Genomic DNA, 25498 nt, shown 5'->3' with positions numbered 1-25498 from the left:
ATTTTGTATAAATCAACAAGCTAAATTTTTAACAACCATCGAAATATAAGTTCTAAATCAAGTAACCATCCAAAAGATTTTAAATTGTATATACAATATCAATACTTTTTACGATAAAGAAAAACACAAAACCACATTGACAACCAATTTTATACCCCCAAATTAAATAACAATGCTCAAATATCTTTTCAATATAACCTAATTTGACCTAGAACCACCATTACAATTCTCCTATGGTTTTAAAAATATTAATATCTCAAAAGTTGAGAATAAATTCTACCTCCACAATAAAATTATAATAAAATATTATAATCCAATGAACGAAATTATTATGTAATTATTGATATTTTATAAAAGTTTTTCTTAATAATAAACAAAATATGTCGAATTCCACATGTTTGGTTATTCTTCCTATTTCAATCATCAATTTCATTATCTATTTCTCTATCGCCGTGAGTCTTTTCATTTCCTTCTGGTTTGACACATAGTCTACCTCCTTTGTAAATTTTGTAATTTCAATTTACTAATATCCACAAAACTGAAGATAATAAAAAAAGGTTATATTAGCTAGAAAATAGACAAGGGACAGAAAAATAGAATTTTTTTTTAAGTTTTGTAAATTTATTGTCTTAAATTTAAAATTGTCTACATAGTGGAGGGCATAATAGATATTTTACTATGTCAAAGAAGTTAAGTGTAATTTCTTAAACCTGAGAGGAGCCCAAGGGAGGTTTCTGAAATCATCCCTTTTCTTAATCTCTCTTTTTATTTACCACTATAATAAATATTCTCCAATGTGCCCATTTAAATTGCAATTTTTTTGAGTTCTTTCATACAAATATACTATAGCAATTTCGTGTATGTGACATTAATATGTGATTTGAAATATTTTTTAAAATCTTTTTGTGAAAACTAACAATCTAAACGTGCTGATATGTCCAATGTGATCTATTCTCCCCTCTCTGCCAATCCAAAAGCAATTACGTAAACGATGGAAAATCCAATACTGCTCTAGAAGAAACAAAAAGTTTTACACCCAATGACTATTTTTTTTTCTATTTATTCCCGAAATACGTAGCATTCAGCGTTAACATATTACCTAATCTAAACACCTTGACCCTTAACCCGACGGACATATGAAGTGAGGATGGAAGGAACCTACTAGACTATTTGTTGAGGGAAAAAAAAGAACTTTCCAGACGCTATAGAACCATTATGAACATTTTACTCAAATCCATGGATTTCGAGCTTCGAATCTACAGAGAGTGCTCCACTCAACTACGTTTCCCCTCGCCAATCATAACTTTTCTTAACAAATTGCACGTGCGAGAAATGAGAAGTGACAATAGCGTATAGTTTTTCTTCTTCTTTGGTCTGAAATTCATCAATTTGAACAAAATCTGAAGCCAAAGCTTTCATGCTCCTCTTCCACTCTTACTCTTCTACTCTTTGCCTTGAAAAGCAGCCCTTAAGCAATGAGGTAGGCTCTGTTTGGTTCAAAGATAGCGATTTTAATGTCGGCTTCTCCGCGAGTCCCACCCGCCTAGGTCGTGAAGACGCGAGAAAGGAACATGAAACAGCGTGCACGACCGCTGCCGCCATATGACAAGCCTAAGTCGTTGCACACGGTAACAGATAAATATAGAAAAATTGTGCATACAAATTATACAACAAACCAGTGGGTCGCGCACAAGTTGGCACATCCGGATTGATATGCCTGTCTCCATCAAGCGACATACTATATAAACATATTCACAAATTAGCACCGTCTTCCTCCACGTAAATAATGAATGGTCGCCAAAGATTTGCACATAACTCTTAACTATACACCTCGGAACATCTCTCTACTTCCACTCCAAATTCACAGGATACTAATCAGAAGCAAGGCTCTTTCTGACTCGACAGGAACTCGAGTCGAGCAAATAAATGCTCAGATTAAGCATTTGTTTTTCTCCCGTTCCGAGTCTGCGACAACACAAGGTTGGCAGCAGCTGCAGGTCATGGATAATCCACTATAACAGACACCAAATTCTGTCGGGAAGGACAATCATCAGAGCCCTTAAAGATGAGACAAATGGTGGCAAAAATGGATTACCTGGTCAAAGTTGGGACCCCGGGCTGGAAATTGAGGTGCCCTATGAACAAAGGCCGGTAAGTTTTTTCCATAACTTGTTGAGCAGTGAGAAAATGCCTGTCTGAGTTCCGATTGTCGTAATCTTCTAGCTTTCAGTTAACCCCTGCATAAGAACTACAGTCAAACTGAAAAGTTGAGTTCAAGATGATGTTTGTGTCATTTAGACATGTATTGCCACATTGACTTCAGTGGACTGGAAATTCCATCTTCATTGTCCAGTAATATCAGTAAGATTTGAGGTTAAATCTTGAAAATATCATGCAATTTATGCTTACAGGTGAATGAATACTCATCACTGAAAGATTCTACTTTATATTCATGGGCCGAATTGGGTCCAGGGTCCTTCTTCCTACGTCTTGGAGGTCTCTGGTTAGTCACTTTTACAGTTCTAGGAGTGCCAATTGCAGCTGCAAGCTTCAATCCAGCAAAGGTAAGGCAATTATGAAAAAATTCTTACCTGAGCATAAGATTATGATTCTAACTGTAATTTAATTATGAAAACATGCAATTCCCATGTCCAGTTCCAGTTTCAAGGCACGTAGATTTCTTTTGACTTCTCACTTCGCAAAGGGAATGGTATTAATTTTCCCAAATAAATAGGTTAAAATTTCTGAATTAAAAGTCACACATGGTAACTTAGCAATCTTTGTAAGAGTGTTCATAGCTCAGACATTTGTGCAAGCTTCAACTATTAATGATATAGTATCTTTATCAAGTATACGCAACAGGAGTATGAAATTGAAATGCACCAGGAAATCAGTTAGGACAAGAAAGCTGCCATGATTCATTTGCTCTCTTCTGTTAACCTAACTTGCTTGCACTTATGCTATTCTGCAGGACCCTTTACGCTTTGTCTTGGCGGCTAGTACAGGAACTCTCTTTCTTGTTTCACTAATTGTCCTCAGAATTTATCTGGTATGGATTATTTGAGTGCATAACACACAGACTTTTGGCCAGAAAACTAGGACAAAGAGTTCCTTCCTTTCACAACTATTTGAAAATATGATATCATCTGACTTGACACTTTTGCCCAAACAGAGTTTCCTTAATCAACAAGAAAGGCCCTATTCAAGCAAAGAAGTTTTGTGCAAATACAATGCGAAACTGATTAACATTTTACATGCTAATATTAGCCAGCCAGTGGCATGCTTTTTTCTCTCCCATCTCTTAACGATAAAAGATGTCTTCCCCAAGTATCTCACTTCAAGTAATCCGCTTTCCCTGCTAGGATTGAGCAATAAAGCTACTTAACCTGGGATGAAAACTGACAGTATCTGGATTTTGTAGTATGTCAACTCAGTTCACCTTATTGACTGAAACTAGACCTTCTGGGATATCACTAAACTCTAATGATCTCATTGATCTTCTTGACTCAACAAAATTCAGCCAGCTATCACATTTTGCATTTATGCATGCAACAGGGATGGAGTTATGTAGGCGACAGACTTCTATCAGCGGTCATACCTTATGAAGAAACCGGATGGTATGATGGACAAATGTGGGTAAAACCACCAGAGGTGAGTTCTTATTTTATCTAGTTTAAATGCTAGTGGAAGAAAATCAAACCCAAGAATTTTGTCAATGAATGAAACCTCATATGCATGCCAAGAGCAAAAATAGGAGACTGCAATGGGCTGATTGTTCATGATTGAATGTACTCTGGAAAACTAGGTCGAAAAGTATACATGAAATGTATTTCAAACTTAGCTTATCAAGGTTGAATCATTGTATTCCTACATAGCACCCTGTAAGACTTATATGCAGTTACCTGCCAAACTCAAAACATTCCCACCCTTTTTTCTTTTGGTTTGGGGTAATTAACATTCCCTAGCTTTATCACCACACAAAAAGTTTTTAAAAGAGCAGAAACAACAGTAGCTTATATAATCATCAATTCTTGCAGATTCTGGCTCGTGATAGACTGCTCGGCTCTTACAAGGTAGCACATCGATGGTAAAGCAGCGTGTTTTTAATCGCTCTGAAGTTGATTGCACTTTGAGTAGAATATATGTCAAATAGCACTTCTCGTAACAACATATCCAACCCCTATCAAAATGAAGGATTTCAAAGTTTTCTTAATTTTAATGCATGGACTATAACTCCAGTAACAACAACATATCCAACCCCGATCAAAATGAAGGATTTCAAAGTTTTCTTAAATTTAGTGAATGGACTATAACTCTAGACTACCTTCTCATACTTAAAAGCCATCTAGCAAGTTTCTATGAGGTATACACTAATTTTCTGTAGCTTATGAAAATTTATGCATATAGGTCAAACCAGTGATCCAGTTGCTGAAACAGACACTAGTTGGGACAGGGGTGTTACTTGTTGCAGCAGTATTTTTATTTATATTTGCAACACCGGTAGAAGATTTTATCCAGAACACACTTTCAGCAAAGGAGAACTCAACTGAAGTTTCAGTTTCAAAGATCGACACAAAGTACAATATAAGGTAAACAAGCACAAAAGTTAAGCCCTCATTCCCAATCAAATATACAAAAAACTTAATAAGTATTATCCAGTAGAATAGAAGAAAAATGCACTTACTTTCCTCTGTATAAAATTTCCATGAGAAAATCATAGGAAAGAGGAATTATTTCGGTTGCCGGTAGAAGTCATAGATGATGATGATCTAGCAGCAGCTGCTGCAGAAGCTGCTGATGGAAGACCAGTCTACTGCAGAGATAGGTATTATCGTGCATTAGCAGGTGGGCAATACTGCAAATGGGAAGACCTACTCAAATAACAATATATAAAAGAGAAGACCAGTTCAACTCTCAGACTGCTCAATATTTCTGTTATTGTCCTTGCATAGGCAGGAATTAACTTTGGCCAGTGTTTTTTTTTTTTTTGGGTTGAACTTTACATAGCAAAGATTAAAAACAAATGCAATTGCATTTGTTTTGCTCTGATGGTTGGGGATCATTATAAAGTGTCCATCTTCAGAAGTGGGGGAATGAAGACATACTAAAAAACTCAGATTAGTTGGTAACAACACAATGATATATGTTTATATCATGATATCAAGTGCTATGAGATGACAATGAGTAGCCCAAAGAAAAAACAAAAGGTCCAGCTTTTATTTGGGGCACCCTCTTATTTGAGGAAAGATAATTCTGATCAACTATGTAAAGACAAGACAAGTTAAATCTATAAGATCAACATAACCTTACAGCCCAAACTTGAAATTTTCTCTATATGAAATTTATCTTTGATAGGAATTGTAGCTGAACAAAAGCTAGTACTCATTCTGTTTCTTCACTAAGCTCTATTCCTTCCATCGTATGATCTCTTTCATTCTGATTACTGTAGCAGAGAAAGAAAAAAAATGAAGACAAAAAACTTTATTTGTTCACTAAGATTGCAATGGCAGCATAAAGTTGATCTTTTCCTTTGATATTTTCTTTCTGTTTATGCCTCTTCATCATTATCTTTATAAAGAAAAACACCCCATTCTCTTTATGGAATCATCATTACCAAACCAATTTAGCAAGATAAGGACTGAGATCTTTTCATGATATTTTGTTCTTGATTCCCAAATTCCAATGAACTCCAATGAATTTTTGTTACTAAATACCTAAACATCAGGCATGATGCAATGACGATTCTGGATATGGGCACTTCCGAGTTCCAACTTGAGAAAGCCTTAGGCAACTTTTTTAGGCTAGTTTCTTGCACCAGCTGAGAATTCTAAACATTTTAGTTTCAATAATATCCTTCACGGTTTTCTTCCTTCTCCTTGCATCTTCAATATCTAGACTTCTATAGGCAAGAGCAAGCAAATACATTGCTGGATGGAGTCTCCTGCAGATAACAATATAATCAAAAACTGCATTAACAGTATAGTTCAAGTTTTGTGGATCCTGTTAACTTATTTATGGTATATAACATGAAAACTGCTATTACAGTCAATAAAAGATCAAATTTAGGCTCATAAATCACAGACATACTTGTCAAACAGTTCATTTGAACCCAAACCATCCCAGTGTCTCTGGGATGGTACAGTACGTGCCTTCTTATCCCTACCATATGTTTCGACATACCAGCCTCCAATGTCATGCATGCCACAGCGAGGTTCGAATAGCCAAAATCTGATGGAAGGAACCATAGATTTGTTGAGCACAGGAAAATGATTTGCGTGGTAAAGGACAGGAGAAGAGAGAGACAAAAATTTGAGCTGCCATTATTTAATGGGTAATTATACTAAAGAATGGCCAAGAATAATCCTTTTTAGAGATGAGAATCTGCTCAAAAGATGCGGGACAAGCATGGACTAGATAAAAGATTGCAAATGTTGTCAACCTGCATATAACTGCAACCTTTCCTTGCTATTTACAAAAAATAAAAGTAAAAATTTAAAAAACTCCTACCAAAAGGAGAAAATTAGACAGCATGTGATTGAAGCCCCAGGAAACAGAGGTCCTGGGTTCAAATCCCCCTGCCACCTCCCAGCTTCTTAAGTCCTGCCCCTCCCTTGCTGGAAAAAAAAATTAAAGAGGGGGGGGGGGGGGAGGGGAGGGAGAGAGAGCATGCACCAATGCTGCTTTAACCACACCAACTTCCAAGTCAAAAGTTGTAAGCAATGCTATCAAAAGTTTCATTCAAGGTACATAAAATACATCGATTTGAGTGTAGGAGGGAGACATGTAAATTAGAAGAAGATTGTACATGCCGTGTTAGCTTTACTATCAAAAATCTAAGTTGAAGCCCTCTGCTCAAAAAATCCAAGTTAGAGACCTATCCTTATGATCCATGTCTTATGCCGCACGAAAACAGGACATAATAGGTAGGGCAAATCTATTGAGATAATGGACTATCAATTGTTTTAACCAATATGTAAAGCAGGAAGAAGTCAGAGTGCTTCCCAGATGTCCATCATTTATTCAAGATTTATAAGGAAGGATGAGGAGAAGGGACCTTGTAGTCTTATTCTAACGAAAATAAGCAAATTGACGAAACTATTGAACAGATGCTGTTTATCTTCTAATGCTAGCAGACGTATAATCAGGGCTCTTCTGTAAATTTAAATTGAAAGGACAGAATGTGGCTTACTTGCTTGGCGGCAACCGAGCCCTGGTGCATCTACATTCACACATTGAAGCTTTATCTCCTACTCGATACCAATGCATGTGTTTTACCTGAAAGAAGTCCCCTCTTACACATAATCAAAGACAAAAAGAGAAAAAGAAGAAAGAAGTCTCAGAATTAAAATGCTCAGGCATGTGAACTTTCAAATGCCTTCACAGAAGTTCCCGCAGATAGTATGCAGCCTCGTATATTGAACTTCATATATGCAGAAGCAACTGAAGTATGCAAGCAATGCACAATCAAGCTGTCAGTTGCATACAAAGACTTGAAACCTGGGCCTTTTGTCCCTTAAAAGCTTCAACAGCAATTATCTAGCAGAAATGAGGTCCAAACAACATTTTGTGTAAGGTACTAATGCAACTTCACTACCATGCAGCACATGAATCCATCGAAGTAGAGGGATGTGAATTATTTAACATGTTTAAATGTATTAGAATGCTTATGTCTGGGGAATTTATTCCCCTAAAAAAGTATGTTTTACCAGGATGAAAACTAATAGCAAGAGAAAATGCAAAAAGAAGAAAGCACACGTACGAGCAAAGTTCTGTGCTTCATGATAATATGGGTTTTTGCACCACTCTTATCATAGACATAGCATGATCCTTCATCCGGGCTGGTCCCAAGTCCAGTTATTGTTCCCAGTGGAATCCTGTATCCAACTGAAAAATCCACATCATTAAACTCGCCAGACACCTGACTCCTAGCCACAGAGTCATCATGTGAAGTGAGATAAACATGAATACTATCCTCTTTGTTCTGTTTCCCTTCTAAGCTCTGTGGTGGATCTCTTCTGGCCACAGCAATCAGCCTTCCTCCTATACATAATTCAAGATTTTTATATGTATCCGAGGTATTGTAACAAGATTCAGTTGCTTGCTTCTGGTAAGTGCCCCCATCAGTTACACTGGAGTTCTTTAGATCATCAGCATACTGAATGGATTCAGACAAATCTGATGCAAAAGATGTCAAGTTTTCCCTTTTAGCATGCGATATTTCAGGAATCTGGTTGGTAATACGAACCATTCCAAAGAGATCTCGCCCGAACACCAAGTGCAGCACCTCAGGAGTGCAACAATGAGACCTCTCCTCAGCTTCAAAACAATCAGGAAGAAGATCTGAGCACTCAATCTCTGGGCCATAATATGCTGTATGCATTGCCGAATAGAAATCCCTCTCCAATACATCAAGGTATCCTGATCCTATGACCACCCTTTTCTCTGATAAAATCTCAATTACAGCATATCTATACCATTTCAACCATTCAACAACTTCCATCTGCCCAGCTGGTGTTCTGTGTGATTCATAGGTAAAAATATCTGATCCCTGCCCAGGAAGTCTTTGAAATAGCACCCTTTGAGACAATAGATATTGATCGTAGTGCGCCCTCCTCTCACAATCTGAGAGTATCTGGATTCAGCAAGCGTAACTAAGTCAAATCCAAGCTCCTGATGTTGCATTAGAGATGAAACTACACTTTAGTTCAATGCCTTCTAAAACTGAAGATAGAATAGAATGCATTTATCCAGTGTAGGATCAATTTCCCTCTCTTTCTTTCTTTATTTTTTTTTTTCTCATTCTTCTGCCTTGAACTGATACGAGTTGTATTTTTATGTCCAGTAAACATAAGCCTAAGAATTCAGCAGTTTAACAGATTGCAATCCATTGCGGAAAAATACTAGCAATAAATGCTAATCTTCATGACTTGAATCTCGATTTGTGACATCATTTGTATCACCAAAATTGATCATTTCACTAGCATAATGATAACTACACCAAAGTTACCCTCGCTACCCTAGTACATAACAAGAAATGTAGCACAAAAAAAAAAAAAAAATTCACAGCAATAAAACAAGCAGAACGACAAATGTAAACTGAGTGTGATAATCGCACTAAAAGAGAAGATGTTTATTTCTATTAAAAACAAATAACCTCATAAGCAGCGAGAATTTGGATGAACCGATTGGAGGCAGAAGAGTAGGTGTGTGAGTCGGCAAGGTCAGGGTGGGTCTCCTTGGCTAATTTATGAAAGGAAGCTTTGATTTCTGCTAATGAGCTTGTCTGCGAAACTCCGAGCAAATCGTAGGCGTTTGGTCCCCGGAACTCTGATGGAGTAGACTCAGTTCTGGAACCTAGCCACCGGCTTCCGGTCATAGCTGGATAAAAAGAATTAATAACGTAATAGTGAGCACAAATTGAATGAGCCGGTCGGCAAGAACGGTACAGTTTATTAGTATTCGCGGTGAATCCAGTAAAAATCGTCATTTCTAGCGATTACATCAGTGCTGGAGGCCCCCCGGTTGGTTTGGGGAAGCGGGCTAGCTTGGTAATGGTGAGCGAGCTGTGGGTAAGGGGCAAAGGTCCTGCTGCAGCCACGAAAAACAGTAGTTAATGAAGGCGCAGTTATTTGACGTCAAAGTTGGCGCGCCTCTTTTCTGTTTTTGTGTTTTCCAATAAAGGCGCTGTCTTCTGCACGGTTGATTGTCACGCTTTTTTTCTTTTTTTTTTGTTGGAGAATATATCAACACAAAAAGGAGTCAACAATTCTAATCAACAGGAATGGGGAGTCTAACGAGGCTTGTGTGTAAGGGTATGCAGATCTGACTAGAATCCAATGTGGGATTTGAACCCTCCACTTACAGTGGATTTGAACTCTCCATCTACAGTCCAAGAAGGGACATAAATCCTTTTCTGATGGCCACTGAGCTAAGTTCAGCGGTTGATTCTATCGTTATCATTTGATGGTTTTACCAGTATTTCCATTTGGTTTGATAGTTGCTAGTCGAAGTTGGTTGCAAGATGTGGCATAGGTGTGTGTTGGCAAGTCAGCTTCGATTAATTGCTGTGGTGTGGTGCACAGAGAAGGGTTTTACTTATTAGAGTAAGGTAGCTTGGATGTCAATTATAACCCAGCTCTGTTCGCTTCTTCGGTCTCAATACGGGCAATTTTTACCGTGTTTGAATAGTGAATTATTTATATAAATTTATCTGCTTGATCCATAAATACATATATATATATATATATATATAAATCATCTTTTTATTTCATATAAATCACATTAAAAAATATGTAATCTATTCTTTCCTAATTTTATCATTTTCCTCTGCTTCCTGGTGAAACTGAGCGAAATTTATATTAAAAACATAAAATGAGTGGTGCAGAGGCCCCGTTCTGGGCCCGGACACGCGGCAGCCCAGGAGGAACCGAGCTGGGCCTTGGCCCCCAGACTCCAGGCAGCAGCCCTGGGCCGCACCGGCTAGGGCTCCCAGGGGAGGCGAAGGTCCGTCCCGAGGAGGTCGGGAGAAATCCCCCTATGTGCGGGATGTTATCTATACCGGGCAAGTCCCGCGTCGTGCGGAGGCCGGACTCCCTTGCAGGTATAAATAATAACACACATCCACTGTACAAGGTACGCTCACTATTGACAATTTACTCCGGACAGTTACTACTTCCCGTGAAACTCACTCACCGGAAAACTAACTTGACCGTCGGAGTGCCCTCGGGGACCACCCTCGGGCCCCCTCAGTTAGCTCATCCTTTCTGTCTTGCAGGCTTGAAGTCAGCTCTCCCATCAACACCCCGAGCTGATCAGGTCAGCTCTCCTAGGGGAAGTTCCGTGCTTCTTCAGTTGGCGCCGTCTGTGGGAACCGTAAGGTGAGTAAGATTGTGTTGATGGCCAGGACGCGATCCAAGCGCACGGCAGAGAGCACCGGCCCTGGGGGCGGTGAGGGGTTCCCGCAGAAAGAGATTGCGGCGTCCCGAGGCGCCGGGGGCTCAGCCCTTTCAGGGGAGTGGAGGCAGCAGATCTTCCAGTTTGTGACGGAGAACCTCCCCATGCTGGAGGATATAATCCGTCAGACGAAAGAGGGAGAGAGGGCTGGGGGTGCGCAGACCTCCAAGGCCAAGGGGAAGGAGAAGGAGTTACCCCCTGATCCTTCGGAGGACGAGTCGCGGGACCAACCCCCTAGGAGGAAGCGCCCCCGAACTCCTCCCCGCCCCCGAGCCTCGGTGGTCGGGGATAGCGAGAGGTATTCCCGCGACAGGTCCGCGAGGAGCCATCCCAGAGACCCCTCTCCGAGGAAGCCCACACGGAATGGGTTCGAGCGTTCCCCGGCTCGGTCTGTCAAGAGCCGGCCCCGTGACCCCCTTTATCTGGACCCTGCTCGAGATGAGCTCGAGCAGATCTTGAGGCCCCGGCCATACGAGGACAACTATGCAACCTCGCCTTTTACCCGGGAGATAGAGGACTACCCCCTACCCCGGAGGTTTAAGATTCCGAGCATCGAGATGTACGATGCCTCTACGGACCCAGAGGACCACCTCTCGGTCTTCTTGACGCATATGCGCCTGCAAACCGTCGCGGATGAGGTCCGCTGCAAGACCTTCCCCATGTTCCTAAAGGGGAAGGCGCGGCTCTGGTTCCAGGGGTTGAAACCGGGGTCTATAGGGAGCTTTCCCGAGCTGGCTCGGCAGTTTGCGGCCCAGTTCGTCTCCTCGAAGGTTTACGCGAGGAACGCAACCCACCTGATGTCCATCAGGCAAAGGCCCGACGAGTCACTGAAGAATTTCATGACCCGCTTCAATGCGGAGAGTTTGCAGGTCAGGGACAGGGATGAAAAAGTGGTGATGGCTGCCTTCACGAACGGGCTCAGGGTAGAAGAGTTTTTCTACGACCTGGCCAAGAAGCCCCCCGTGCACCTGGAAGAGCTCCTTCGCAGGGCGCACGAGGCTGCTAATGCGGAGGAGGCAGGTCGTCTGAAGAAGGAGTCAGATCGGGAGCTCGGGAATCGGAGAGGTCGGACAAACCCCCCGGAGAACAAGGACACCCCGTCCAAGAAAAACGTCTTCGACCGGCTCTCGAAGGAGAAGGCCCCTGCTCTGCCGCCACTCCCAGAGAAGACCTACACCCCTCTAACACGGCCCAGAGCTCAGATCTTGGCCGTTATGGAGGCGGAAGGACTAGGAGATCGGCCGCCAAAAATGGGGACGCCCCGAAACAAAAGGAACCAGGACAGGTACTGCGCCTTTCACCGCGACGTGGGACACGACACGGAGGGATGCTGGGCCCTGCGTAAGGAGATAGAAGACCTGATCCAGCGCGGCCTTTTAGGGCGGTTCGTGCGCCGACCAGGTCAGGAGCCCGGGCGCAGCCACTACGGAGACATGCAAGAGGTTCGGCGTCGGGACCGCCCAGAGCGGCGCGACGCTCCTCGGGGCCACTCTCCCGACCAGGACACCCAGAACCTGGCGGGGGTGATAAACACCATTGCCGGAGGTCCCACAGGGGGGGACAGCCATGCAGCTCGGAAGAACAAGCGACCACCCCCCGAAGGGGACGATTCCTCGAAGCGCTTGCGCATGGACGAGGAGATCACCTTCGGGCCAAGGGATGCGGTCCCCCTGGTTTCTGGGAACCATGAGGCCATCGTGATAGACATTGTCACCAACAACTATCGGGTGAAGAAGGTATATGTCGACCAGGGTAGTGCGGTCGACATCATGTTCTACAGGGTGTTCAAGGAGCTCGGATTAAGGGATGACCAGCTCACCCCGGTCCGGACACCTCTGGTGGGATTTACCGGACCACCCATCAGCTCAGAAGGGATGATCACCCTGATGGTCACAGTAGGACAGGCTCCCAAATGCCGGACTGTTCCCGTCAACTTCGTGGTGGTCAGGCAGCCGTCCCCGTACAATGTGTTCCTGGGGAGGCCTGCCTTGAACGCCCTCCGGGCTGTTTCCTCCACTTACCACCTCAGCGTCAAGTTCCCTACCCCGGGAGGGATAGCCGAGGTGCACGGCGACCCGGAGGTAGCCAGGGCTTGTAACCTAGCCACACTCCGGGGGCAGGAAAAGGTGGTCGCCCAAACAACCTGTTTGGAGCCCTACATCCCAGGGGATGAGGCCCAACTGCTGGGCACCCAGGATGAGATTGAGGAGTTTCCCTTGAGGAAGGAACGTCCCGACCAGGTCATCCGCATCGGGGCATTGCTGCCAGCGGACGAGAAGGAAGGCTTGAAGGCCTTATTGAGGGAGTACTCCCAGGTCTTCGCATGGACGGTGGATGACATGCCCGGGATCCCTACGGACCTAGCCGTTCATCACCTCGACGTGGACCCTCACTTCAAGCCAGTAAAGCAAAAGAAAAGGAGTTTCGCCCCCGAGAGAAATGAGGTGATCAGGGCAGAGGTCGGCAAGTTGTTGGAATCCAAGATCATCCTGGAGGTCTACTACCCGACCTGGCTGGCCAACCCCGTCCTGGTCAAGAAGGAGGACCTGACCTGGAGGATGTGTGTAGACTTCACAGACCTTAACAAAGCCTGCTCAAAGGACTGCTTTCCCCTGCCTCGAATTGACAGGTTAGTAGATTCTACTGTGGGCTTTGACGTTTTATGCTTTCTGGATGCCTTTAAGGGATATCACCAGATAGAGATGGCCGAGGAGGACCGGGACAAGACCTCCTTCATCACCGAGGAGGGAACCTACTGCTACAGGACCATGCCCTTCGGATTGAAGAACGCGGGAACAACTTACCAGCGCCTGGTGAACAAGTTATTCCAAAACCAGGTCGGCAGGAGCATGGAGGTTTATGTGGACGACATGATCGTCAAAAGTCGAACTGACCAGCGCCTCATACCCGACCTGCGGGAGGTCCTAGACATCCTACTGAAGAGCCGGATGCGCCTAAATCCGAAGAAGTGCACTTTTGGGGTCAGATCGGGAAGGTTTCTCCGTTTCCTGGTGTCCCGAGACGGAATCCGGGCCAACCCGGATAAACTCCAGGCCCTCATGGACATGGCCCCTCCGAGGAGCGTGAAGGAAGTCCAACGGCTAACAGGAAGGATGGCCGCCCTGAATAGGTTCCTCTCGCGCTCCGCGGTCCGGGGCCTGCCCTTCTTCCGAGTACTGAAAGCGCCGAAGGACTTCCACTGGACTGAGGAGTGCCAGAAGGCCTTCATCGACCTAAAAATCTACTTGGCCGAGCTACCATCTTTGACAGCCCCAGAGCCGGGGGAGACCTTATTCCTATACCTATCCGCCTGCAACGAGGCCGTCAGCGCGGTCCTGGTGCGGGAGGATGGGGGGCTCAGAGGCCGGTGTATTACGTAAGCCGAGCTCTACAGGGGCCAGAGACACGATACTCGCCAGCCGAGAAGTTGGTCCTTGCCTTGGTACATGCGACACGCAAGCTCCGCCCTTACTTTCAGGCTCACGGCATTGTAGTCCTGACTGACCAGCCCTTGCGTCAGATACTTACCAAGCCAGAGGTCTCGGGCAGAATGACCAAATGGGCTGTCGAGCTAGCCGAGCACGACATCGGCTATCAACCCCGCAAAGCCATCAAGGCCCAGGCCTTAGCGGATTTCCTTGCTGAGGGGGCTAGTTTGAGTCTAACCGAGCTAAGCCCCCAACACGAGGAGCGGCTGCCGAAGGAGCCCTGGGTGTTGTTCGTAGACGGGGCCTCCAGCAAGGAAGGAAGCAGGGCGGGTCTGCTACTCATCTCACCTACCGGGGAAGAACTGACCTACGCCCTCCGATTGGACTTCCTCGCGTCCAACAACTAGGCCGAGTATGAGGCCCTGCTCACAGGATTGCGGATAACCCACCAGATGGGAATAACCGCGATCCAGGTCAGAAGCGACTCACAGCTCGTCGTCCTTCAAGTCCTTGGGGAGTACGAAGCCAAGGACGAGGTTATGAAGAAGTACCTGGCCAGAGTACGAGAGGCGGTGGCCTTGTTCGAAACGTTCGAAATCGAGCGGGTGCCAAGGTTCCAGAACAAGCGGGCAGACGCCCTTTCAAAGTTGGCATCCTCCTCATTTGCCCACCTGAGCAAGGAGGTATTGGTGGAGGTGCTAAAGCAGAAAAGTATCAATCAGGTCCAGCTCCTGGCTATAGACAGCTCGGCCACCTGGATGACGCCCCTCGTTAACTTCCTCAGCTCGGGTGACCTCCCCGAAAACAAAGCTGAGACCCGACGCATCCAGCTCCGAGCTGCCAAGTACGCCTACGCCGGGGGAACCCTCTACAGGAGGTCGTACTTGTCCCCCTGGCTAAAGTGCGTGACGCCCGAGAAAGGTGATTACGTCCTGCGCGAAGTCCATGAAGGAATATGTGCGGCCCATGTGGGGTCCCGAGTGCTGGCTAAGAAGTGCCTCCCTTTGGGCTACTATTGGCCCTCCGTCTTCCGAGACGCAGCAGATCTGGTCCAGAAATGCCGAGCCTGCCAGGTGCACACTTCGCTGCGCCATCAGCCAGCTCGGGAGATGGTCCCCATCCACAGTCCTTGGCCCTTCGCTCAATGGGGGATAGACCTCCTGGGTCCCTTTCCCCGAGCACCGGGAAGATATGAGCATCTCGTGGTAGCCATAGACTACTTCACAAAATGGGTGGAAGCGGAGCCCCTGGTCTCTATCTCGGAGAAGGCAATTCAGAAATTCTTTTGGAAGAGTATAGTTTGCCGGTTTGGGATTCCGCATGCCCTGATATCTGACAACGGCCGCCAGTTCGCCGAGGACCCTTTCCGCAGCTGGTGCGCCGAGCTCGGAATCAACCAACACTTCACGTCGGTTGGTCACCCCCAGGCCAATGGCCAGTGGAGAACGCTAACCGAACTGTCCTGCAAGGGTTGAAGACTAGACTGGAGTCCGCCCAATCAAGCTGGCTGGATGAGCTCCCCAGTGTCCCCTGGGCTTACCGCACTACGCCCAGGACGGCTACCCACGAGACCCCGTTCTCCCTAACATACGGAGCAGAAGCTGTGGTGCCCGCAGAGGTTGGTCTTCCTTCACCCAGAACACAGAACTTCGCGGCAACATCCAACGAGGAAGAGTTTAGGTGCAACTTGGACATGCTCGAAGTCAGGCGGGAGGAAGCGGCTATTCGAATGGCTAAGTATAAAAGCCAGCTCGCTCGCTATCACAACGCCAAAGTAAAGACTATACAGTACCAGCCAGGAGACCTCGTCCTGAGGAAGAACTCGATAAGCCGAGTACACGGCTCCAACAAGCTCGACCCAAATTGGGAGGGCCCCTACAAGGTCCTTGAGGCGAGCCGACCTGGCTATTGCAAGCTCGCTAAGACGGATGGATCTGAAGTATCTCGGACTTGGCACTTCTCCAATTTGCGGTTGTTTGTAGAATAGGTTAAACCAGGGTGATCCGTGGCCTGTTCTCTGGAATCCGAGTTTTTGTTTTCTCATTCAATCACAGCTCGTTTTAATTTTCACTTGTACTTGTTTCATTTTACAATTTTCAAACCTGCACCTTACACTAGCACATTCAGCATTCCCTCGCTCAACGTCCTAGTGGGGGGTTAGGGGTAGTGGGTGAAGCGTGAAGTGTTCGACCCAGGAGGTCGGCACGAACGCGCTTAATGAAGTGTGAAGTGTTCGATCCAGGAGGTCGGCAAGAACGCACTTAATGCTTAAAATACTCTGAAGTGTGAAGTGTTCGACCCAAGAGGTCGGCATGAACGCGCTCAATGAAGTGTGAAGTGTTCGACCCAGGAGGTCGGCAAGAACGCACTTAATGCTTAAAATATTCTGAAGTGTGAAGTGTTCGACCCAGGAGGTCGGCATGAACGCGCTCAATGAAGTGTGAAGTGTTCGACCCAGGAGGTCGGCAAGAACGCACTTAATGCTTAAAATATTCTGAAGTGTGAAGTGTTCGACCCAGGAGGTCGGCATGAACGCGCTCAATGAAGTGTGAAGTGTTCGACCCAGGAGGTCGGCACGAACGCGCTCAATGAAGTGTGAAGTGTTTGACCCAGGAGGTCGGCACGAACGCGCTTAATGAAGTGTGAAGTGTTCTCAATGAAGTGTGAAGTGTTCGACCCAAGAGGTCGGTAAGAACGCACTTAATGATTAAAATATTCTGAAGTGTGAAGTGTTCGACCCAGGAGGTCGGCACGAACGCGCTTAATAAAGTGCGAAGTGTTCGACCCGGGAAGTCGGCAAGAACGCACTTAATGCTTAAAGTACTCGGTCGGAAGTGCGAATTGTTCGACCTAGGAGGTCGGCAAGGACGCGCTTAATATTTAAAGCACTCAGCCCCAAGGGGTGAGGTGTGAGGTGTTCGACCCAAGAGGTCGGCACATAGCATTGCGAGTGGGCAAGGAAAGAAGAAAATAACTCTTCGAAGTCTTGTGTATACATTGCAAGCCTATCTATTACAAAGCTTCCGAGCTGCCTATCTATTACAAAGCGCCCTGCCTATCTACCGTAAAATTTCCGAGCTGATAATCTCCTTCGATGTCTGTTCTACCTGCTGGTGGCCCGACCGGGGTGGAAGTTGAAAGTACACCTTAAGCATGGTGAGAGGCGTATGGTGAAGGCTATTCAGGAGCCCGGAAGCAGGAAACCCCTTCCGTCCTGGATGGACCTCCAAGAGCATTTTCAACTGGAGCATGGTCACATCCTTACAAAAAGACAGAAAGGGTTTCTGGAGTGGCTACCGCCCTAGGCCACCGGCTCTTTCCCGGCAGCTCTGCCTGGAGACCCGTCCTCCTCCAGGGGAATCTCCTCTAGGTCTGCTCCTACGTCGGTTCGGCGGACCAGGCTCTTCAGGGCATGCCCCTTCCGGTACCCATCAAAGAGCCAGTCCAGCCTATCCTCGGCCGCAGGATCGTAGTCCTTGAAGTCCGCCACGTTGAAGCCGGGTAGGTTGAGGCCCTGCACTTGGGTCAGGGCCCGCGTAGAGCCAACCTGGAGGAAGGGCTGGTTGAGGAGGGCGATGTCCACCTCGAACTGATCGGAGGAGATAAACTCCCGAACAGCCTTCTTCCGCTCTCGGCTGACGGTGCCGGAGAGCTCTACGGCATGCTCCCCCTTCAGCTTGGCCACACCAGCCCTCTCCTGGTCGAGCTCCGACCTGGTGGAGGCGAGCTGGACCTGGGCGGCGTCCAACTCCTTTTCGGCCTTGTCTAATTTGGCCTTAAGGGAGCTGGCCTCCTGGAGGGCCTGGGAAAGCTTCCTCTCCGCCTCCAGGTTCTTCGTCTGCAACTTCTCCAAGTCGGGAGACAGCTCGGAGAAGCGGGTAGCCAGGGCGGCACCGGCAGCGTTGGACTGGAAAAGAGAGAAAGCAGATCAGCATGCCACATCACTTAACCCAGACACGGGGGGGAAATTAACCCATGGGCGATACTTACTTGGGCCTGGGCGGTGTAGTACGCATCCAAGAGCTCGGAGGGACTGGCCAGCTCCATCCACTTCCTGTCCCTAGGAAGGACCGAGCCCACCATCAGCTCGCGAGCCACCTCGGGGAACTGGGCTCGGTCGTTGATGGAGAGTTTCCAGGACGGACAGAAGTGGCGGGGGTCATGCATCGTGGGGACTTGGCCTGGCTTCAGGGGAGTTATGTGGCGGAAGTGCCACAAGCTCGGGGGAGTCGACTCCTGGACCTGCTCCTCGGCAGAGCCCACGCCCAGGTGGACTGGTCCCCCGGAGACCCGCGCAAGAGGAGGAGGCTGTGCGGAGACCAGGGCGAGCCTCTTCTGCCCAGCCTGAGAGGGCTCGTCCCCTCTGCCCCTCTTCTGACCGGCCGCCTTCTTTTTGCTGGCGGCCTGCTTGGAGGGAGATGGTTGTGATGTCTCCTTGTGGGGGGCAGAGCCGCCCCCCGGGGTGGAAGCCCCACCTGGGGCCCCCCGAGCAGCTCCAGGCTGGGGGTCGGGAGTGACCTCCTCGAGGGGTACGCCCATCAGCTGGGAGAGCTTTCTCACTGAAATGAACACCAGGTCAGCCAAACGAAAGACAGTAAAAGGCAGAAAAGGGAAAATCTATACGCTATGAATAAAGACAGGGACAGAGCCAGTGTTACAGGTGTCGAGTTCGGGCTGGGGGGTCGCCACTTCCCCGGAGGATCCGGACAACGTCCCCATCAGCCCGGCTGCGGAGATCTGCTCAGTAGAGATCCTGGTGACATCGAGCTTCACCTTGGAGCCCAACAGCTGGCCGAGGGTCTCGTAGTCCAGGTCCTTCGGGTAGGGGTCGGCCTTGACTCCCCCAACCTTCCACACATTGGGGGGAAAATGTGTGGATCTGACAAAGAAGAAATCCTCCTTCCAATCCTTCACGGAGGAGCGGAGGCCGAAGAACAACTCCTGGGCCCCTTTCCCTCCCTTGGTCTGGGGGCCACGGCGGGAGAAGTAGTACCACCCCGGGAGGGCGGCCTTAAGAATGAATGCAGCTCGGAAGAGGGAGAGAGAGTAAGGGATGTCGCAGAGAAGGCAGTAGATCAGGAATCCGGTGATGATCCTGATAGAGGTAGGATGGAGCTGTGTGATTCTGAGCCCCCAGTGGTTCAGAATCTCGGTTAGAGCTGGATGGATGGGGAGACGGAGCCCTGCGATGAGCTGCTCCCTATAGATGGCTACGAAGCCAGGGGGAGGCCGGCAGGCCCGGTCGTCGGGCCCGGCCAACCTCGGCTCGTAGGTTGGAGGGATGGAGTACGACCTAACCAGCTCGGCCAAATCCTGGGGAGAGAGGGTGGCCTCCTGCAGGTCGGGATAGCCATAGGAGAATTCAGGATCATTCCCCTGCTCGGGAGCAGGGGACCCACCCGATGAGTCCCTATCCTCCCCGGCACCCTCCTGGGCTCCGCCAGGGGAATCATGGGGGGATCTGGGGGAGGGAGTGGAGGTAGCCTGCCGCGCGATGAGCGCGTGAAGCTAGGCTGCCTCCTCAAGGGCTTGGGCCGAAGGGGAGTGGGCAGACGGAGAACTCATGGTATCGGTAGGCTCAAGTAGGTCTGAGGTGTGGAAGCTGGGACTAGAAACAGAAGAAGGGGAAGGGGGAGGAGGAGAAGATGGTGACGAAGATGAGGGTGAAGGCGAGGAAAGAACGATGATTCGGGGAGCTCGGCGGCGGATTGATACTACAGCAACAGAGGAGGAGGAATGCTCCGACATAAAAAGTGGGAGGTAGCAGAGGGCAAAAGAGACACCGCAAAGAGGGAAGATGAGTCGCAAAAAGGACTTACTGATGACGGCAGAAGAAGGACTGAAGGCTCGCCGGAATCTGGGCACAGGACGCCGGAGGTTGCTGGAAAATGGAAATGTGGGTGCGCAGGGAGAGTGATAACTTGAAATGCACAAGAAGAGGCGGAAATGGCAAATGGGACAGATGAGTATTTGGCATCCCCTATTTATAGGGGGAAGAGTGGAGGGAAAACGGTTGCATGAATTTGAACCGACCCCCATGTGAACGCATTTAATGCGGGCACGAAAACCGAAGAGACGGGACAGCTGAAAGGACGTGGGAGCAGCGTCCCTGTGACAGCACTGTACCAGAGGTGACCTCGGCAGGGTAGTGCGCGGTTCTGGCCTCCCACGTGGCGGAGATAGATTAGGTCTGCCTGACAGTCCTACCTAATCTAGGGGGCTAGTGCAGAGGCCCCGTTCTGGGCCCGGACACGCGGCAGCCCAGGAGGAACCGAGCTGGGCCTTGGCCCCCAGACTCCTGGCAGCAGCCCTGGGCCGCACCGGCTAGGGCTCCCAGGGGAGGCGAAGGTCCGTCCCGAGGAGGTCGGGAGAAATCCCCCTATGTGCGGGATGTTATCTATACCGGGCAAGTCCCGCGTCGTGCGGAGGCCGGACTCCCTTGCAGGTATAAATAATAACACAGATCCACTGTACAAGGTACGCTCACTATTGACAATTTACTCCGGACAGTTACTACTTCCTGTGAAACTCACTCACCGGAAAACTAACTTGACCGTCGGAGTGCCCTCGGGGACCACCCTCGGGCCCCCTCAGTTAGCTCATCCTTTCTGTCTTGCAGGCTTGAAGTCAGCTCTCCCATCAACACCCCGAGCTGATTAGGTCAGCTCTCCTAGGGGAAGTTCCGTGCTTCTTCAAGTGGCGTCCTCCCATAGTCATACATACACAATTAAACAAGCTTTTCTTATCATATATTATTATAGGATGCTTGCTTAATGTCTTTCGCAAAATACAAATTGAATAGACGCAGTAGACCCACCCACCTCCCAATTTCCACCTTACGGATCATGTAGCACAAGAGCCTAGCTAATTGCCAGCCAAGCTGGTGCTCTGGTGCGGATGGGCAGATAGCGAACGTCCATGATGAATATACAGCGAGGGGGTGGCGCCCTTCACTCGAAATGAAATATTAGATCAGTGGATCTTCTGTCTTGTCACCCGTGCTCCTATTTACTATTGTATTATTATATTATTATATATATATATATATATTTTTTTTTATTTTTGCCACAAACTCTAAGGGCTCGTTTGGGAGTTGATGATTTGGAGAAAAAAGAGAAAGTGAACATTTCCTTCGTTTGTTAGTTTTTATTATGAAAGAAAAGAAGAGAAATAGAAGGATTTAAGAGGATAAATACTGTAGTAAGTAAAAGTTTTCCTCCTAAATTGGAGAGAAAGTTGGAGGAACCTTATGAAAGTTTTTTAAAATACCTATTTTATCCTTAAAAATGTATTGAACAAATATTTTATGACTTTTATAGCCAAAAATCATTCCACCAATTCTTAAAACCCCCAAACAACACAACAATCCCTTCTTTTCTCTTCTCTTCTCTCGTGACTTAAGTTTTCCCTTCTTCTCTTTTCTATCCTAAACTCCCAAACTTAGCCTAAGGGAGGTTTTTCAAATTATTCCCAATAACAAAACAAACAAAAGAAAACAGCTTGGGGGATTTGATGGCCCCGTTTGTATCCTTATTATATGTGCTACTAATCCGTCCTTCCATTATATTCCTATTCATTATTCACGAGCAACCAATTATAAGACATATATATATTAAAGCATATGCGTTAAACGACAAGTTTAAAGGATCGAAGCATTTTTAATCATCTACGCATTCATGTTTCCATCTCCATTCCTAGAAAAGTCGGTTTCAAATTTAGCCCAACACGAAGTAACTTTCACAAGACAATTAACCAAATGACTTGGGTGATTTAAAATCCCTAAACAAAAGGAGAATGACCAAAACTTCACTGTCGCGTTGCAGGTCGTACAAAGCTTTCTTTCTCAGTGTCATGATCTGATCAATCAATCAGTGGTGGTCTTAGACATGATTATAACTATCATGTATATATATTTTTTGCCCCCCTGGATTTGAGGTGATCTAGGCTTCACAGATTATTATCGCTGCTGCAGTGATGGAAAGAGCATGGAGCCAGGCAATTAATAACTTCTCTATCCTTGGCAGCAGGTACGCACACAAATGTAATCAGTAATCAACCTCATTGAGTTGAAAGATGGTCTGTCAGGATTGACTTATTGGCGGGCGAGCATATGGCACACCAGCTAGCTAATGCAGCAGAATTTCCTTTTCACAACTGAATTATTAGTAGGCCACCGTCACATGCTGGTTCGTTGAAGAAACAAAAAAGTTACAGCTCCCGGCTTGTTTTTCTTCTTCGTCACTGGTCTCAAATGATACGACGGCGTAATTCAAGCTCAGAATTCTGAACCGCGCTAGGATCTGCAAAATGTAAAATCATTAAGGTTGTATTGCTACTGGATTATTATAGTAATATCAATTCATATAGATTAAACCCGACTTTGTGAATGATGCAAAAAGATTTCTTAAAGGAGGAGTACAAGTAACAGTTTCGTAAATCCGACTTCTAATTTGTTTGTTAAATCTCTCATATGCATCCTAAGAAGCTCTTTGCAAGACGAAACCAATATACATACATGATTGCCAACTACGGATGATTGTGCCTCTACTGTATACTCCATAAATGCCAATGAAAAGTTAGTGTCAGTGATGGAAACTAGGCTACTGTATTAGAAGAACTCTCGGATTCATCATATCTCACAGTTTTGCCCCACCAATTACAGTAGTGCTCCGTAAATTTTTTTTTCCACGAATTTTTTCTTTTTGTTTGGGGGGTCTCACTTTTGTAGGTTTGTTTTAATAGAAATAAATAGCCGTAACAAATTAGACAAATCCCAGGGCCAACAATAAGTTGGGGAGAGCTCCATAAAGCTAAAAAGAAATTGACTGCTTTGTCTGCTCATTACAAGTAGACTAGAGAGAGCTAATGAAATATATTATATGGGGGGGGGGGGCAAGGAGGTTGGAAGTAGGCAGGAAAGTATAGGATATCAGTCACCGGCAAGACAAAACAATCTTGCTTTAGACCACCCATCACATGTTGGCGGTTTGTAGACCTCAGAATTTCTCTTTCTTTCTGTTCTAAGTTCTAACCAACTGCGAAAAACAAAATTCCGGGCATAACTGCCTTATGACCATAAGAGTGCATCCTTTACAGCCAGTCCCGCTGCGTATAATAAGACTTTATGACCTTTATTCCAATTGTCAGCGCTATGGTATGAGCAAATTAAATACTAGCAGGAAGAGGCTTCGTTTATAAGGCAAAAAAAGGGCCAACAAACCTTTATAAAGGCTCCAATGATGCATGGGCATGATTGCCTGCTTTCCAAAGATCCACTTTGAAAGATGGCTTGCTCATTTGTGCAACTTGTGGGCTGTGTCTCCCGCTTCAAACGTTAGACGAACTTGTTGTCTGGTGCATACAACGACAGTGTCATTGGTTTACACTGTAAAAGTGCGTACTAAGATCGAGTTAATTTCATGAGCCTCGTGGTGGCATGCTTAATTTATTGGGCGAGGAAAAAGTGCTTCTGCTTCACGCAATAACGCTGGTGTAGATTTAATACGCGCTTATACGACTCTATTCATAGTTTGTAGAGTGTCATATTGTGTAAAGTGTCAGTCGTGGTGGAAGAACTACAACACCGAATCCCTCACTCACACTCCCTCCTCCTCGTCCTCATCATCCAACTCAAGTCTATACATATGATTACCTGTTGTCCATCACGCATCAAATTATGTAATCATCACCTCTAGGTCCCATGTATCCCACCCTTCTCTAATCAATCTTTTTTCTAATTTTTTTATTAGGCTTCGTTCGGGTTAAAAAATTGATGAAGGATTTTAATTCTATCCAAATCGCTCTAATTGTTTGAATTATTTAAGAAACATTTGAGTTTACAATTCATTGATTATCTAAATGCATCTTAAACACTACTTTTGGCCCTATTTGAAGTTACGGTGCATTTACAGAAAAAAAAAATTTAAGTAATAAAAATATTTTTAAGGATGTTTGGTAATTAATTTCTTGTAATTTAAGTAGCCAAATTCTGGCACCTTAAAAAGTACTTTTTCTCAAAGATTAGTTGTATCTGAAATGCTTTTTTATAAACTACCGCGGCCCCAAACGAGGCCTACTTGGTGATTTACAAATCAAAATACCTCTTGATTAATGTAAACAACTAGAAGGGTTTGGATGAATTTCGAATCATTTTTGAAATCTCTCAATCCAAATATAAGCTTTCGTACGACTGTCATGCTCATCCTTAACAAAAAGAAAACTCAATTGTCAACGCTCTTAATGTTAACCTTAAAGAAAATGTTCATATTTGGATGCATCCAATTTTCAAAACTCAATAGCTCAAATTGGATCACATTATCTTACTAAACTCTGCAATATAATCTAGATCATTGGATTTTTAAATATTGTGTCTACCCAAGTTTGGGCCTAAATAATAAAGTATAGGGTTTAATGATGCAGGAGCACATAGGCGGTAATGAGTCATCTCTTCTTTTTCGAGAGTATTCTTCATGTGGAGGTCAATTGTGGATTTGTCCGCCTCGACACCGTCTTAGACTAGGGCCGTGGTACCAGAAAGCATCCCCAAGACCTTTTATTCAAAAGGACTAAAGATCGAATTCTGAAGAGGCCCCCTCAAGTACTACCACGGCCCTTGCCTGAGACGGTGCCGAGGCGGACAAATTCACAGTTGCCCTCCACACTTCAACTCGAGCTAAAACCCCACTCTATCACAGGCACTTAATTCACCCCAGCCGCCATCCCTAATCTCCATCTGAGCGTCCAGAAGGTCGCACTGGCCTGAGCTCCAAAATCCATAAACGGATGAGTGGAAAAAGAGTACATGCTGCAATTATCGTTTGGCTGAACTTTTAATACTTTCATTTAGTTTGTTGGAATATTATATATAGGTCTAAATTGGACGTAAACCACAAAAAAAAAAAAAAAAAAAAAACTGATCCGTCGCGATTTCAGGGGAGGATGGCGGAGCGCTCTCTAGCCTCCATTTAAAAAAAAAAAAATTCGGGATAGTAAAGGAAATCGAAAATTTCAAAATCGGTAAATCGAAAAATGGAGTGGAAATCGGGTTTTTATTTTCGAATTATATGAATTTGGTTCGAATTCTGTTATGATTTTCTCAAATCTGGATTTTTAATTTC

At 45.9% G+C, this 25498-nt stretch overlaps 3 protein-coding genes and 1 long non-coding RNA gene across 13 annotated transcripts; 2 read left to right on the top strand and 2 right to left on the bottom strand.

Annotated features, from left to right (window-relative positions):
* Window positions 1-1028: 1028 nt before the first annotated feature.
* On the bottom strand, window positions 1029-9801 carry LOC113698125 (uncharacterized). 7 transcript variants are annotated; one of them, XM_072057276.1, is made up of 8 exons: window positions 9155-9775; window positions 7760-8632; window positions 7190-7275; window positions 6088-6228; window positions 5715-5941; window positions 4685-4813; window positions 1677-2237; window positions 1029-1592 (listed from the first exon to the last, which is right to left on the bottom strand). In XM_072057276.1, the coding sequence occupies exons 1-5, from the start codon at window positions 9485-9487 to the stop codon at window positions 5797-5799; spliced, it is 1578 nt and encodes a 525-aa protein (XP_071913377.1). In that variant the 5' UTR covers window positions 9488-9775; the 3' UTR covers window positions 1029-1592; window positions 1677-2237; window positions 4685-4813; window positions 5715-5796. The 7 variants fall into 7 exon arrangements, with proteins under 7 accessions (XP_071913377.1, XP_071913378.1, XP_071913376.1 ...); XM_072057277.1 differs by lacking the exon at window positions 1029-1592 and having other exon boundaries at window positions 1641-2031; window positions 2096-2237; XM_072057275.1 differs by lacking the exon at window positions 1029-1592 and having other exon boundaries at window positions 1641-2237; window positions 2410-4813.
* LOC113698938 (protein CONSERVED IN THE GREEN LINEAGE AND DIATOMS 27, chloroplastic-like) lies at window positions 1927-5318 on the top strand. 4 transcript variants are annotated; one of them, XM_027218917.2, is made up of 7 exons: window positions 1927-2151; window positions 2412-2564; window positions 2972-3049; window positions 3556-3651; window positions 4038-4073; window positions 4408-4589; window positions 4721-5318. In XM_027218917.2, the coding sequence occupies exons 1-7, from the start codon at window positions 1927-1929 to the stop codon at window positions 4881-4883; spliced, it is 933 nt and encodes a 310-aa protein (XP_027074718.2). In that variant the 3' UTR covers window positions 4884-5318. The 4 variants fall into 4 exon arrangements, with proteins under 4 accessions (XP_027074718.2, XP_071913385.1, XP_071913382.1 ...); XM_072057284.1 differs by lacking the exon at window positions 2972-3049; XM_072057281.1 differs by lacking the exon at window positions 4038-4073.
* Window positions 9802-10895: 1094 nt separating the features above from the next.
* On the top strand, window positions 10896-14333 carry LOC140010297 (uncharacterized). Its single transcript, XM_072056858.1, has one exon. It carries the CDS (start codon window positions 10896-10898, stop codon window positions 14331-14333), a length of 3438 nt encoding a protein of 1145 aa, XP_071912959.1.
* Window positions 14334-22072: 7739 nt separating this feature from the next.
* On the bottom strand, window positions 22073-24010 carry LOC140010743 (uncharacterized). Its single transcript, XR_011817856.1, has 2 exons — window positions 23602-24010; window positions 22073-22681 (listed from the first exon to the last, which is right to left on the bottom strand). It is a non-coding gene; the product is annotated as an uncharacterized lncRNA (long non-coding RNA).
* Window positions 24011-25498: the final 1488 nt, after the last annotated feature.

The sequence above is a fragment of the Coffea arabica genome, chromosome 7c (genome assembly GCF_036785885.1).
Source record: "Coffea arabica cultivar ET-39 chromosome 7c, Coffea Arabica ET-39 HiFi, whole genome shotgun sequence".
In the NCBI taxonomy this organism is placed as follows: domain Eukaryota; kingdom Viridiplantae; phylum Streptophyta; class Magnoliopsida; order Gentianales; family Rubiaceae; genus Coffea; species Coffea arabica.
Note: the sequence above shows the minus strand (reverse complement) of the source record. Positions and strands in the feature narration are given on the sequence as shown.

Bases quoted from the DNA above. Each gene is read 5' to 3' on its own strand.
- LOC113698938 (XM_027218917.2), top strand. From the start codon at position 1,927: ATGCTCAGATTAAGCATTTGTTTTTCTCCCGTTCCGAGTCTGCGACAA. The intron at 3,050-3,555 runs GTATGGATTATT...TGCATGCAACAG, and splicing joins TTGTCCTCAGAATTTATCTG to GGATGGAGTTATGTAGGCGA. The intron at 3,652-4,037 runs GTGAGTTCTTAT...CAATTCTTGCAG, and splicing joins TGTGGGTAAAACCACCAGAG to ATTCTGGCTCGTGATAGACT.
- LOC113698125 (XM_072057276.1), bottom strand. From the start codon at position 9,487: ATGACGATTTTTACTGGATTCACCGCGAATACTAATAAACTGTACCGT. The intron at 8,633-9,154 runs GTTATTTGTTTT...TGCTGAATCCAG, and splicing joins AAATTCTCGCTGCTTATGAG to ATACTCTCAGATTGTGAGAG. The intron at 5,942-6,087 runs GTATGTCTGTGA...TGTTATCTGCAG, and splicing joins TCAAATGAACTGTTTGACAA to GAGACTCCATCCAGCAATGT.
- LOC140010297 (XM_072056858.1), top strand. From the start codon at position 10,896: ATGGCCAGGACGCGATCCAAGCGCACGGCAGAGAGCACCGGCCCTGGG.